Source organism: Falco naumanni, chromosome 7 (assembly GCF_017639655.2).
Source record: "Falco naumanni isolate bFalNau1 chromosome 7, bFalNau1.pat, whole genome shotgun sequence".
Classification (NCBI taxonomy): Eukaryota; Metazoa; Chordata; class Aves; order Falconiformes; family Falconidae; genus Falco; species Falco naumanni.
In genome coordinates, this window is record NC_054060.1 from 34,045,784 (window position 1) to 34,060,244 (window position 14,461).

Consider the following 14,461-nt stretch of genomic DNA (forward strand, 5'->3'; position numbering starts at 1 on the left):
TGGTTTCTTTTTAACTGTGCTGGGGAAGTACACAAGAATTTCCAGCCTTCAAAGCATCACAGGGACCAGACCTGTTACAGTGCAATCATACAGAGGTGGAATAAGCAGTACGCGTTCTAAAAAAAATAATCTTGCATAAAATAACTGCATCTCCTCTGGAGCAGGTAGTGTGAACCGAGAAACCTCGTGTGTAAGCCTGGCTTTGAACTGCTCCTCTGCTGGGTGACGGTGGTTTCTGCAGGTGGTGAGCCAGAATTACTGCCGCATGCCAGGGAGGACGCTCCTCTTTACACGGTTAAAGGGTTTCAGAAGGATGCGTCGGAATTTTTAAAGAGGTGACGAAGTGAACCGTTGCATGTCTGAGGGAGAGGGGTGGGAAAGGGCCACTAACTGGTCAGCAAGAGGCAAGCTCCGCCTGTGGGACTGGTGGCCTGGCAGGCCATGGATTGCTGGCTGCTTAATTTTTTTTTTTATGGCAGGTAGGGGATGGGAGGGCTGATGCCCCGTGATTCCCGACAGCTGCAGGTTCAGGTTGGCAGCAGCAGCAGCCTGGGGCTCCGCACACCGAGCTGGGGCAGTTTGTCGTCTCGGCCGCAGCGCAGTCGGTGCTGGCTGTGCCCGAGAGCAGCCTGTGTGCAAAGCCAAGCCTGACCCGAAGCTGAGCGCATCCCTGCGGGTCGCTTAGGTCACTTCTGCCTCAGCAGTGCCATCAGCAGGAGGTGTGGGCTGGGCTGTGGCAGGAGAGCAGCCTCGTCATACCCGGAGTCCCACCCCTGCTCCCGGGTTGCCCAGATTAGCCAAACGCAGGCTGGGGAGCAGAAGCAGCCTAGGGTGAGGCTTTACCACCCTTCCCACCTTGCCAGAAGTGGGACGTGGGACACAGGTCGGATGCATCAGTGCAGTTCCGTGCAGGGGTGCAATGCCAGGTGCTGCAGAAAGGGAATCAGGCCAAGGCAGGGGAGCCCAACGCTGGCCGGGCGCTGCAGGGCTGCCGACACACAGGCAGGAGCCCAACGGCAAGCCTCAGATGTGACGGCTGACTCAGGGGTGTCCGTGCCAGGAGACCCCCAGAGCCTGATGAAAACTACAAGTTTACAAACAATAGAAATGTTATTACAATTTCTTCACAGGCCTATCTGGAAATTCAGTCCAAAGACTCTTAACTGCTCCCAGGCAGGGAAGTCAAGCACACAGCCCAGTCTTCACTCAGTTCTTCTGAACACTGAATTTTACAAATCCAACACTAGACATTTTTTTTATTATTATTTGCCTCTTAGAAAAAAAAACATTCATTGGACCTTAGGTTCTCTCTGAACTGGCCCTTCAGGAAACAGAAATCTGTACTTTACTGCTTTTTAGGGGGGGGGGAAAAGCTTGCAGGCAGCTCAGCATGGCTACATTCAGAACCAACCCACTTCAGGATGCAAAACTTGGTTCTGTAAAACAATTCTGTAGCAGCAATGCTGGGCAACAGGGATAGTTCCTGCAAACTACATAATTAATGATGTATAAAACAGCCCGTGCTCCTCAGCCAGTGTGGGGGGAGGGCAGGGATGGGATAAGGTAGAGATCAAATTGTCCTCGGTATTTAACTGCTTCAAGGAACAAAATAGCCCAATGTTATTATTTTATTCTCATTTTTCCCCTTGTTCAACAAAGGTGACCAAAATCTCACACCCTGTTCCAAAGAAAATGACCTCACAGCCCCCTTATCTAGTTACAAAATATTTTCCTCTGCTGCTTCTATTTCAGCCTCACAGGGACTTTCCTCGCTGCTGTCAGCCTGGCATGGGTTATCTCAAGTTTTCCAGAGTCTTGGGTGGGGGGCAGGAAAGCAGTTTCTTTCCCCTCTTCCTTAATTGAAATTAAGCTGAAGGCCTTGGATGGTGACAGCTTTGGCAAGACGACTCCTGCCAGAAAGTTGTTTTGCAGCTCATCCCAGTGCGGCTGATGAAGCGGATCGAAGCTTGGGTGAAGCCTGCACCCCATTAAAGAGAATGAAGTCACAAATTAACGAGGGATCCTGCTTTTCCTCTCCCTCTTCCCAGCTGATTACAAGGCAGCCGCACCCTTCTCTTAGATTTCTAATTTCATTCCTCCTGGTTGCCATAATGTCTGCTGCGCTGCAGAGGTGGCTGAGCGGCACCGGGGAGGGGTGCGGGACGCGCAGCCTGGCAGGCACCAGGTAAAGCAGGGACTAGCAAAAAGAACCCAACATACTCTTTAAATCTACCGTGAGCATCCTGGGCTCGCCCAACCCGCACTTCATGCTGGAAGGGCTCCGTTTTCTTTCTTTCACTGTTAACAGAGAGAATAAAAGGCAGATGCTTCCACCTTTTATCCTCCACCCTCTCCTCCCTCCTGTTCTCCCACTCCAAAGTGCCAGGCACTCCATGCGATCCCACCAGTTTTAGGCAAACAAAAGGGAGGGAGCCGGGGGGCTCAGCCTGACCACCACAGCCGCAGCTTTCCTCGCCCCCCCCACACCCCTGCGCTGCATGCACGGCCCCCCCTCCTGATGCTGCTCCAGCCCTTTGCCCTCTGCCAGGTGCTCCCCTGGGGTTCGCAGGGCAGGAGCAGCCCGGGTGAGCCCCATGGGAAGGGGGCACCAGCTCTTCTTGCACCAGGTCAGAGGTTTTTGTCTGCTCCAGCTGCAGCGATGATCGCTCGGTGTCCATCCTGGTCCTGAGAAGGGGCAGAGAAACAGCAACGGCACGAAGCGCGGGGAGAGAAGGGACTGGGGCAAGGCAAAGGCACAAGTGCCACTTGCTGCTTGAACAGCTGCTGCTCCACTACTCCGCACCCAGGAACCAAACGCTGCTGCCAGGCTGTCCAGGGTACATTCCCAGGCCTCCAAACTCTTCATCCTCACAGGCAGTGAGCTGTAGCAAGGAAGGCTGCAGCAGAGCCCAGAACACAGGACTGCCAGAGGGGAACACGTTTGAGGAAAGACTCAAATAGATGCCACTCTCAGCTCCCGTGCAGAGTTCAAGGAATTACTGTTCACCTGCCCTTCAGATGCAAACGTTCACAAACTCTCCTTCAAAAGCACCAACTCACACCTCAGACATAAGACAACAGAGGCTGTAGCAGAGCAGGGCAAAGCACTGCAAGGATCCCTCCTCTTGCAAGGGAACAGTTCAGTGTATAGCAGACAGCAAAGCTTCCAGCACACCGCTGAGCCAAGGCAACTCCACTTCCCTCCTGCTGGACTCACTACATCCTCGAGCATCCAGGGCCCAGGTAAGGGGCTGGTGCAAGAGCTGAGGAGCAGGACTCAAAGCAGAGTGTCCCCCTTTTTGCAAGTTCCACAGACCTAGCACCAGCCCTCCCAACAACAGGAGCCTCTGCTGCACACACAGCTGATGGGACGGAAAGGAAAAGCTGGAACTTGTGAATGTTACAGCAGGGAGTTGTTCAAGTAATATTAAGTTTTGGGGGTTTTTTTTGTTTCTAGTTTTCTACAGGAAGCATGTCCAAACTACTTCACAGTACCAAGTTTCTACCACATGTTTTACAGTATTTTTATTGTGGGGCAAAAGTCTTACAAGAGAAAATCTGGTAAGGCAGATCTAGGAATGCACATTTTATTTATGTAAAAAAAAAACACCCACAAACAACAAAAGAAACAGAGCATGGATAAGGTAGACAAGAACTTTTTATACTCTGACTATACAATAATATTCCTCTTTTTTTTTTTTTTTTAAATCCACTGCCACACTACTATAATGGACCTGTTCTAGTCTAACTTTAGGGTTGTCCAGTTAAGTTGTCTGCAGATTCTTTAAACAAGTTGACCTTTACCTATTTAGAGTTTCTTCTTAGAAACATTCATATATTATACAGGATATACAGATTTTGAAACAAGACACTTAAAACCACACACAACTATAGCCGCAACACTATCATAGCTGCATTGTAGTGATTACATTGTTCAGCCAGCTGTAGACTCTGTATGTACAATTAGTTTTTATAGTGTTATTTACATAGATGGACTAAAAGCTATCTTTAATCTAAAAGGTAAAGGCTCTTGTGTTTAAGTATGTGCAGTTTCATAGCCCTGTGAAAAAACACACAACAATTATATACACTGTAAACAGCACAAGGCATGAGAATCTCCTCCTACCCCAAACAATCTCGCAGGAAAGTGTATGTGCACTAATACTCCTCTTCCACTTCAGCTCCCGCTCCTCTGGTTTTCTTATGAATAGCACGGTTAAAGCTGTGGCAGGCAGGAACCCAATGATTGTCATGAAGACCTAACTTACAGCCCGGGATGCCCTTCTGAGACCGGTGACAGCACATCCAGTACCCGGGCCCATAGGGTAAAGCCTGGCAGTATGGTTTGGGATGCCACCGGCACAGCGATACGTCCCCTTTCACGTACTTCTTCTTGCACTGCTTGCAAGGGTCCTCTCTGTAGCGGGAATCACGGACCCAGCGGGAGTCTGCTGGCCTGATGTTGTAGTATTCAATGATGAATTTGAAGTAGTAGCAAGTGCATTTGAGGGCAACCAGACTCCTAGTAGGAAGCAATCCAAAGATCTTCACTATGATGTGGTGAGGCAAGAAGGCCATATACTGCTGAGGCTCCAACAGCTGCTGGATTTTAAACCTGGTCTCCAGAAAGTCATGCGAAACCTGCCTTTTTAAGCAGGAAGCATCAAGTACTTGCAAAGCCCCTTCTGTCGGAGGAACAGAAAGGGCAGATGGCTCTGTAGGGACACCGCTTCTGACACACGACCTGTCAGAGGCCAAGGCATCCTCATCCTCATTTTGGACTACTTCTCCTGGCTTTTCTTGGGTACTTTCCCGTAGTGGCTGTTGCTCATGAGCAGCAGGCTGGTCAGCCTGGAGGAAGAACAGCCTCCCTGGGAGCGGATCTTCACTAGCACTGGAGTTGGAGAGCTTCTCTTTCCTGCATCCCTTCTCAGTCTTGGTGACCGATATACTGATACATAAGGGCTCCTTCCTAGCAGGATGCAGACTTTGCTTTGGGAAAATTACAGGCTCTTTCGATATGCCATCAAGAGTCGCGTTCTTGCTCCGCAAGGAATCCGGCGGCAACCTGGCAGCAGCTGGACATGCAGACAGCAGGGGTCTGGGAGGCTCGATCCGCGTTTCAGAATCACTCCTGCCAGCAGCTACAGCCAATGCTGTATGAGCAAGTCCCGAATTCACATTCCCCACCTGAGTATCCAGCCCAGAAGGAAAAGGCTGCTGAGCAGAGGCAGCACCATCCCACAACTCTGCGTCACCCAGAGGACCACAACACCCTCCATACCCAGCTTCTGCTACCCCTGCCTCCTCCAAGCCATCCCCCTGAGCCAGGACCCCCGAGGAGACCTTCCCCACCTCTCCCTCGGGCTGGGTGCTGTTCGCCAGGAGCACCCTCCCGACATTTCTGCGGAAGCTGTTGTTCCGCGAGAGGCTCCCAGCCTCCCTCTCGCTCTGCTGCCTCAGGCACTCTGACTCCAGCTTGGCCACCATGTCCAGCACACGCACAGGCTCGCTCTGCTGCTGCTCACTATTGCTGCAAGGTCCCCTCTCCACATGGACCTCGCAGGCCCCGGCAGAGGAGAAAAGGTCTGAGCTGGGAAGCGCACCTTTAGGCTGAGCGCTCAGCCTCGTAGTAGAAGCAGGCGTGCAGGTTTTAGCACAGTCTACCAATAAAGCACTTGCTCGTTGCTCCAGAAAGGCTACCATCTCTATCACCGAGAGGGACCGGCCTGGGAACACACCCTCACCGCTGTCATTCACGTAATGCACCGAACAGTGCTCGATGCCGCAGGCGAAAGGCTCTGGCTGGGAGCACCTGGCATTTGCCTCCCTCATTCTTTCCAGTTGAATTTTGGCTTTTTTAAGATCTACTGATTTTTTCCTGCGTTTAGCTGTTCTTCCGTCGATATCCCACGTGCTTTTGATTTTCACAGAGCCTAGCCGGTTGCTGTTGCTGCATTGCTGGGCTGCAAAGAACGCAATCTTCTCCTTCGTATTGCCAGGTTTCACTACAGCCCAGACATCCAGCGGTCCTTCTCCTTCTTCTCCCTGGTGGATGGTCGCAGAGAGGGCATTCTTCTTTTCCCTTGCACTTGGACCATCCGCTGGGCCTTTCCCATTCATATTGCACATAGTATTTGGATAAATAATCCCCAGAAGCTTTTGAGATGGAGTCACAAAGGAGGGTTTTGGGAAAACACTCAGTTTGGTGCAGTTGGTATATTTTTCTTGTGCTGGTCTCTGATGGCTCACAGGTGAGCCTCTCAGAGAATCCTGGCTTATTTCTGGAGATCGCTCTTTCTTCTGTAACTTCAGATATGGCTTTAAGTGCATACCAGAAACCCTAGAAAAAAAAAAAAAAGGGAAGAAGTTATAGCTGCAAAATATGCCTGCCTGGAATTAGAGAAGGTAGCCCGGAGTAGGCACCAGCATACCTCCCACTCCATGTCAAGCAGCCCACACCTCAAAAGGGACACATGAGAAAGGAAAAGCAGCAACCAAGGATGCAGCACCTGCCCTTGGAGAACTCCTTGTAACAGGATCATGATCTTATGGACAGCAGAGATCTTCCTGTTACAGAAATCTGTTTCCAGGGAATTGCAAGGAGAAATGCCAACGTTTAACTTATGTGTTGTGCAGACTCTAGAGTCAGAGCTATCCTTCTGTCCGTTCATTTAATCCAGCTGTAAGGTACACGTGGGTCAAAGGGCTTATCTTGACATTAGCTACCAGATATATAGATAGATACGTTCTTTTCAGTAGATACAGTACAGTTAAAGCTGAAAAGGAAAATTAGTGAGTGTAATTATATTCATCAGAGATCCCAGCAGATATCTAATTCCCTAATACCACCCAAGATTAAACCTATCCTTTAGTGCATCAACAAAGGCAAATCTGGTGTGCTTTCCCATAAGGGTTCTTATGCTATATATCACATGGCCCTCCAAAAAAGTGACAGAAGCAGCACATACAGCTGAAGAGAACCACTTTCAAGGATGTGGTTTTATGGTTAGAAATTTAAGAGCTGTAAAGGAGACACTTGGATGCTGCTGACATTACAGCAGCAGCACCACTGCTGCAACAGTCCCAGGCACTCGACTCCTCCTTTCAGTTACACCTTCGCACTAATCTTCAACTCAAAGCTCAAAACCACAAAAGCCCAGGGCACTGCCACATGGGATGCAATTATCAGGAGACTTCAGCCTCTTCTCCCAGGAGTATCACATAAGCATATTACAGAACTAACTATAGATTACGTTTCCATGGTAATCTTTGAATTGTTACAGGTTCAAATTGAATTGTTGAAAGGTTCAAAAAGGACTTTTTGAAACACGGATAATCCACACCTGCTAGTTTGAGAACAGCAGGCTCAATGGCACATTTACCGCAAGCTGATACGGACACAGAGTGTTTCCCTTGACAGCCACCACCAAAACAACTGCTTTAGTATTGCGTTTCTAGCCTAAAAACAGCTTTTAATAAAAAAATTCAAGCTATAATGTCTAAAAAGTGGGTCAAATTTATAGTTCAACACCTGCAGTTCGCACACATAATAGGTTTGTATCAGACAGACACAGCCAAAGTCCAGCTGGGCTCCCCTGCCATGCCACAGTGCAGCTGGGACACACACCTACCTCAAGACTCCCTCGGTGATGCTACACACAGGGTACCCATGGGGTCAGCACACAAGGAGCAAGGAACCCAGCACACCCACCCCTCGAGCAGACCCTCCAGAGCACACAGGATGGCTGTAAGAGGGAAGTCTTAACAGCAGACACTGACCTAGAACACACATGGACATGCCGTAGGAGCAACCTGGAGCACAGCTCGGGGACCTGGGCAGCCCTGCCCCACGGGATAGCCAGGGCTGCAGGCTGTCCACAGTAACGGCTGGCAGAACGGAGAGCTGAGCCAGAGAGCACCGCAGCCAGCCAAGGGAAGGCTCTGAAAGCAAGATGCTCCATTTCCAGCTGCTAACACAACACACACAAGCACACAAGGGCAACAACTCAGCCAGGCACCACCTGCACCTCTTCCGCACCAGAAGCGGCCATGCTGCTTAACCACTGCTTACCCCTGAGGTTTTGCTTCCTCCTCCTGGCCCTAGCAATAAGAAGTGAGGGGATGGGCGACAAGTGCTGGTAGAGGATTTGGCGAGGTACATCAAGAGGAAGGGCTTGGTTCACCTTCCTAGGAGCGTGCATAAAACCTAGGGGGCCCCTCTGGTCCATGCAGTGCTTTGAAGGCCAGGAGGCAGACACTGGAAAAGGATGCTGTTATGTTCTCTCCCCTCCCAATTGCATAGGAAGATCATTACCTCACTCTTGCAACCAGTGCCAAAACCATCTGCAGTTCACCTACAGCCTGTGACGATGCGAGTCCTCATTACTGCAGATACCCCGATCTAGTCCCTGGGTTAGATCTCTCCCCATGCCTTCTGCATGCCACTTCCAGCTCTTGTTGGAATTGGGTCACCTCCCAATTCAGTCTCCTCTGCAAAATGCAACCGAGTTGTTTTGTTTGCCTTCTCAGTTGGATGCTAAAAACTAAAATAATCTGATAAAAATAGAACTTCAGGGTGCTGAAATAGATGAAAAGGGAGAATGGGAAATCAGTGCTGCTGTAGTTTGTTCCAGCTTCGTTTTCCATAGGGTCTGCCTCATTTCGGTTGCACTTTACAGCTAAGCAGGGTCAGGCCACCGATGTGCTCAGGCCAGAGCAGCGGGTGAACCACTGCAGCAAGCTGCTGCAGAGAACGGTGCCTGCGGCCCTGCATTCTCCACCCAGAAGGGCATTTTGGAGCTGGGTTTTTCAGACTAGGGAAAGAAAAGCTCTGATGGCTGCCCACCACCGTACCCTGGGGAGAAGAGGTGAATACAATTAAATACACGACTCCGCACGTTCAGTCTCATGAGCTAGAAACAGAAGATCAAATTCAATTCATGAGTTTTCATGCCAGGGTGTTTGAAAGATGAGCTGAACGTGTTTTTAAAAGGCTTTCTTCAAGCAGTTTTCAGGAATCCAGCAGGACAATCGGTTCAACACCCTTCATTAAGAGGAGATGCAAAACGAACGTGAGACCAGGTTTTATACGAATGAAAACAGGACCAAACTGGTTACCCCAACACGCTTAGAGGACACGTTTAGCCAGCAAAGTTGGTTCAGCTGCTCCCAGCTATTTCTGGTCTATGGAAAAAGACAAAAGGGCAGAGTTATGCCTCACCTATTACAGATTTCTCATTTAAGGTTATATTTCCTCCTGTGTTTCAGTTAGTCCCTGGCTCAGCCAACAATACCATTTAAGGTTGAAAAGTTATAATTTACATAACAAAATTATGCCTTAGTCAGAAGTTTTACTGCCAGAATAATTGCCTCATTTGAATTCAGCATTCAGTTCATTGCACTGTTTTAATGGATCCAGATTTAAAGAAAACCTTCATTTAATAACTCCAGACAGCTATAAAGAGTACTGCTAACTCCACCTGACCAGCTGAATCACACAGTGCCATCTGCCTCCCAGTTTTCAGGCAGTGGGGAAGAGAACTTAACTTCCATTTTAGAAGAGTTAGTAACAAACCTTACCTGAAAGTGTCACTTGGAAAAAACAAGCCCCCACTCCCACACCCTTTGTGGTGAGCATTAAGAACAACAAACTCCAAGGCAAACAGAGCTTCTTCCTCACACAGCAGCAGCACATTTCATTTCTAGCTCCCAGAATTAGAACAAGGCTTCCCAGCAGAAGTTTCTTTGAAGATGAACCAGAGCCCAGTCCTCACCCACAGAATACCTTTTTTCTACAACATTTCAGTGCTGGCAAGCAGAGAATTGCGGCAGCTGAAGTTACATTTTTAAATATTTAAACACACAAATAGTAGCTGTTAAAAGGTGATCTCACTGACAATTCCCTATGATACTTAATTCCAGAATAATTCTGTTTGTTCCCCTCCACCCTTTAAGTCATCAAGCTTTCCAATTTCATTTTGAGAGATTACTCTTCAGAAGTTCATGGAGTAAGCATAAAAGGTTTTTCAATCCTAAACGTGCCATTTTGAACTGCTGATAATTCTGCCAGGAACGATCAGCACTGAAACAACTAGCTCTGCTGTCTTTATACTGTTATTCCATCCTTAGGATGATGAAATTAAAGGGCCAGTTTTTCTATTTCTCATCAGCTGCATCTGAAAAACAGGATACTTACACTTGTGGAATGACACTGCTGTTTTTACAGGTTGTAACTACAGCTTGTTTCCACTACAGTTTTATCACGTTAGTTACTACAGGATTGATATGGAAATATATGCCTTTATACACGCCCAGGCACGCACGCACCCCTCCTCTCTCTACTGAAGGGAAAACCCATAAGCTGCTACACCAAGCTGGTCAGAATCTTTCTGCATCCTTTTGTATTTACGTATCTTCTAAATCACAGCAGCCTGAAAAAATAATATATTTGCTCTAACGGCAGCTCCAAAGTTGGAGGTAAAACTGGTAGAAAAGGCTCAGTTTTCACTGCTCCTTTCTGAGATCCAGAGAGCCCAACTGCCCCTCACTGCACTTGGGTCAGGGACTCTCACAATGCCCCACGAAGCCAACAGATTTCCTCTGGCCAGCAGGAACAACAACAACGTGCGATCTGCTCAAACAACATAATCACACTGCAAGTTTTCTGGGCAAAGCACCGGAAGGTTTTATTAAGGTGAAAATTTCAGTCAAAACCCCAAAGTTTCCTGTGGATTTCTTTTTGTAAACACTTAACCCCAGTTGACAAAAGTTCCTAGCATTGTTGACTGCACATGCAGTGCCAACTACAACTCTGAAAAAACCCTCAGGACATACCAACACAAGGCAGGAGCCAAAAACAAAAAAAAAAGAAAGAAAAAACCTAACAACAATAAAACCCACACCAAGCAAACCTCTGGCAAGGCATTTCTCTTCCCTGGCATCCCATTTCTCTGTCTATAGAGCTTTGCTCCTCTAAAGGACACTGACAATTATGAAGGACTGAGTACTGAATGCAAGTTAAGCTATGGTCAACGACTTGTTATTTCTGGAAGAACTTGGTGCGTCCTTTGGGCTCAGTCTCCAGCACCATTTCCATCCCCTTTGCACTGCCAGGGCAAGGCAAAGCAGACAGAGCTGCTCCAAAGGCATTCCACGGATCCTGCCGGGGTGGGAAAATCCCAGCCAGAGCAGCCGGGATGGAAGACACTCTGCTACTCAGTGGAGCTTGTTCTGGCACATGGCAAGTGTCCAAGCTTGGGGAAAAGCAGGTTGGGAAGCACGATGCTCCAGATCAGGGGCGGGTTTGCCTTCAGCAGCTGCGGAGGCATCCGATTTCTAGGAAACCCACTCCCTTGCAGCAGTAACTTCATATTAAAGCAACCGCTCCTGACCCACCTCCCAGCACCTGCAAAACCACCTCCTGCATCAGAGAGCAAGCGAGGATTTTCGTGGGCTTTGAAGGTAAACAGAAGTTATCGGACTGCTGAAGCGGTGCTCTCCACTTGAACAGCGAGCCTGGGGAGAAAAAGGAGCAAGCTGAGCATGTGGGGCAGAGCTGGCCCAGAAGAGCCGAGGTGCTAAATGCAAAGTAGGTGCCTAACTCTTAAACGTTGCATCCCCCACTGCTTGTTCACCCACACCAGGCATTCAAATGGCCTGACTTTGGTGTTGACAACATCCAAATACAGCTGCACACAAGAGCAGCTAAAAAAATTTATCACGTATAAAATCCATCTTCTTCACCAAGTAGAGGTTTAAGGTGAGATTGCACACCCGAGCCCAACACACAGACTACTCTAGTCTGAGGGATCCCACCCATTAGTAAGTTTTAAACACATTTTAAAGTAAACACACACACATACGCCCTTCAGCATAAAGCACAGCAGCCTCAGCTACCTTCCAAATTCTACACAAGTGCCATTGCTTTGCCAGTCTTTTGTATAAAAGCACTTAGCGTGAAGCGAGTGACATAGAAGCAATTCTTTATTGAGCCTGAGGAAGCTCAAACCCATGCTCCCCGCTTTCCAACCGTACTACAGATGACACAGGGATGACAAAGCGGAAGGGAACAAAATAAACTGAAAGATTTGGTATTCAAGATCATAAGATGCTCCAGAAACACGTAGCTCCAATGATGGGATAGCACACATGCCTGTGGTGGAACAGGCTAAGGTGAGAAGAAATCACAGAAGCATGGTAAGAAAAGAAGTGGTGGTTTTATACAACTGCCCAGAGCAGCACAGATAAGTGACATGTTTCCTTCTGGAAACGTTCTTTCTTAACATCTGGTTTCTAATTTATTAACTGCAAGAGGGCCTAGACCTTTCTTAATATCACGGCACAACAAATTTCTTCAAGCAGTTAATGAACCACAAGAGTGACGCTATTTAGTCCTCATTTTTGTGCATACATAATGAGAACACATGAGAGGTTGTAGCAATTAACCTTGGACCACACTATCTTTATTATTTAATTCAAAGTTCAAAAGAAAGAATAAGCAAAAGTAGATTGAAGGCAAGTCATCAGGTTGTTCTTTTGAAACTCAAGACCGAAAGGAACTGGGTCATGAAGTCAGCTGCCTTGCAGTGCAAAGGATTTCATTGCAGACAGCACAACCCAGCAGGCATTCTCCAGGAGTCAAAAAGCTGGTTTCATTATTAACAACACATCCCAAGAACACAAGAAACCACCTGAATACATTCCTCCTTCAGGAAGGATACAAGAAGCAGACACAGGGTTTGAGTCACCAGGTCACATCACTTAGAAACCTGTATCTTAAGCTATCAAGAAGCCTTGGAATAAACAAGAGAACGGGTGCAGTGTTAAGAGACAGCAAAAATTTCAAAACAAAGATGGTAAACTGTTCTTCGGTTTGTGGGATAGGACAGGGAGAGAAAGAGGGCTGCAAACAAGGTCAGGGCAGAGATTAAGAGTACTCTAGGTACAGCACAAGACACCAAATTCAACTTTGCATGATTTTTAAAGAGGGGTGGGAACAGTGATCTTGAAGGCAAAAGCCCAGGGGCTAATTTGAACAAAAGCATTGGTGTGAGGGGGAGGATTACAAAGCTTCATGAAAATTGTGAGGACTGGCTCATGTCAGCTTTAGAATCCAAAATAGACAGGCTCATAAACTGCAGGCCTAGAAGCAAGGTTTATAAACCTCTTGAAAGGCAACAATTTGAGTTAATAAAATGTGGCACATCGGAAGTGGCACCGCAAGGGAGAAAGAGATCACAGCCTCTCTGGGCCTGGCAGCCTGATTTCAATATAAAGGTGCTTTGCAAGCAAAGAGGATTAAGGTGACACAGAGAAAAAGGGGGAAGAGGAAATAGCTCAAAAAGCCAGACTAACCTGAAGGTTCTCAAAAAAAGTAATCTTTTTAGACAAATGTACTACATCTTCCTCACATGGACTTCAGAAGGCACAAGGAGATTTACTGGCTAAGACAGATTGGCAGAGGAATGGGAAAACAGACAAAGGAGCTGGCTTAGCAGCAGACGGCGCCAGGTGATGCTGAATAAGAAAATATCAGCCTGGAAACCAAAGACATGCCTCAAGAATCAGCCTTGGGAACATCTGATTTTGTTAGGAATTACCTCAGCAGAAATACTATAGGTACACTCACAGAAATGAAGGCATTTCCAAAAATGCAGAGGCACAAAACATCAAGTAACAGAAACTGAAGCAAGTTTTGAAATATAGATGGTGATGCACCAGCAAGCTGAACACCAAGAAGTTTTGGAGGCAACTAAGAAAGGTGCATTGGCTACCACAGACATATCCGTGAAAGAGAGGTAAGCAGAGGAGATTCTGTGATACTTTCAAGGCAGCAGGGAAAAGCCCTCCTGCCAGATTGTGCCCTGGAACGCGACATACACTTTTTGACACCACTCAAAAGTGATGCATCCACACTGAGAACAAGAACACACACACTTTCTTATTCAAGAAGCTACTAGGTAACACCTAGGTCATTTAGCACAGCAAAACCACAGATGAGGGTATACAACCATATTTTATAGAATACAGCAAAAGTAGTAAACCACTGAAAAAAAGAAGCAGTCCTTAGACAAAAGTTAATAAAAAAACCCACTAGCTCAAATGAGTATATAAGCTGGCACAAATGTTGCACTTCTGCAAATCAAAAGAAGGTTCCTAATCACACATCTTCGGTAACGGCTTAATCTATGGGAGGAGAGAAGAAAAGACATAATTGTTTTTAGGGTGGACTAAATTTACAAAAGGGATTATGAGATACTGCTTGGGAAAGCAAGGAGCTGGGTGACCCAGGAAGTCTCTTCCAGCACTAAATTACCATGAGACTAACATAGCAAGCATATGCTGTCTACACAACCACAAAGAACAAAGGTTAAATTTTGCTTTAAACCCACACAGCTTTTGGAAATCAGAAAGCTGGCTCTCTTCCTCCAGACTGGGAAGTTTAAGAGTCTTGGTTTCA

At 47.4% G+C, this 14,461-nt stretch overlaps 1 protein-coding gene across 3 annotated transcripts in view; it reads right to left on the bottom strand.

Annotated features, from left to right (window-relative positions):
- Positions 1-3,573: 3,573 nt before the first annotated feature.
- The window catches only part of FBXO34 (F-box protein 34), a 40,227-nt gene continuing 29,339 nt past the window's right edge, over positions 3,574-14,461 (bottom strand). For all 3 annotated transcript variants that reach the window (XM_040600253.1, XM_040600254.1, XM_040600255.1), the window contains one exon: positions 3,574-6,343. In XM_040600253.1, coding sequence (XP_040456187.1) covers positions 4,159-6,343 — 2,185 coding nt within the window. In that variant the 3' untranslated portion in view covers positions 3,574-4,158. The remainder of the gene's footprint in view (positions 6,344-14,461) is intronic.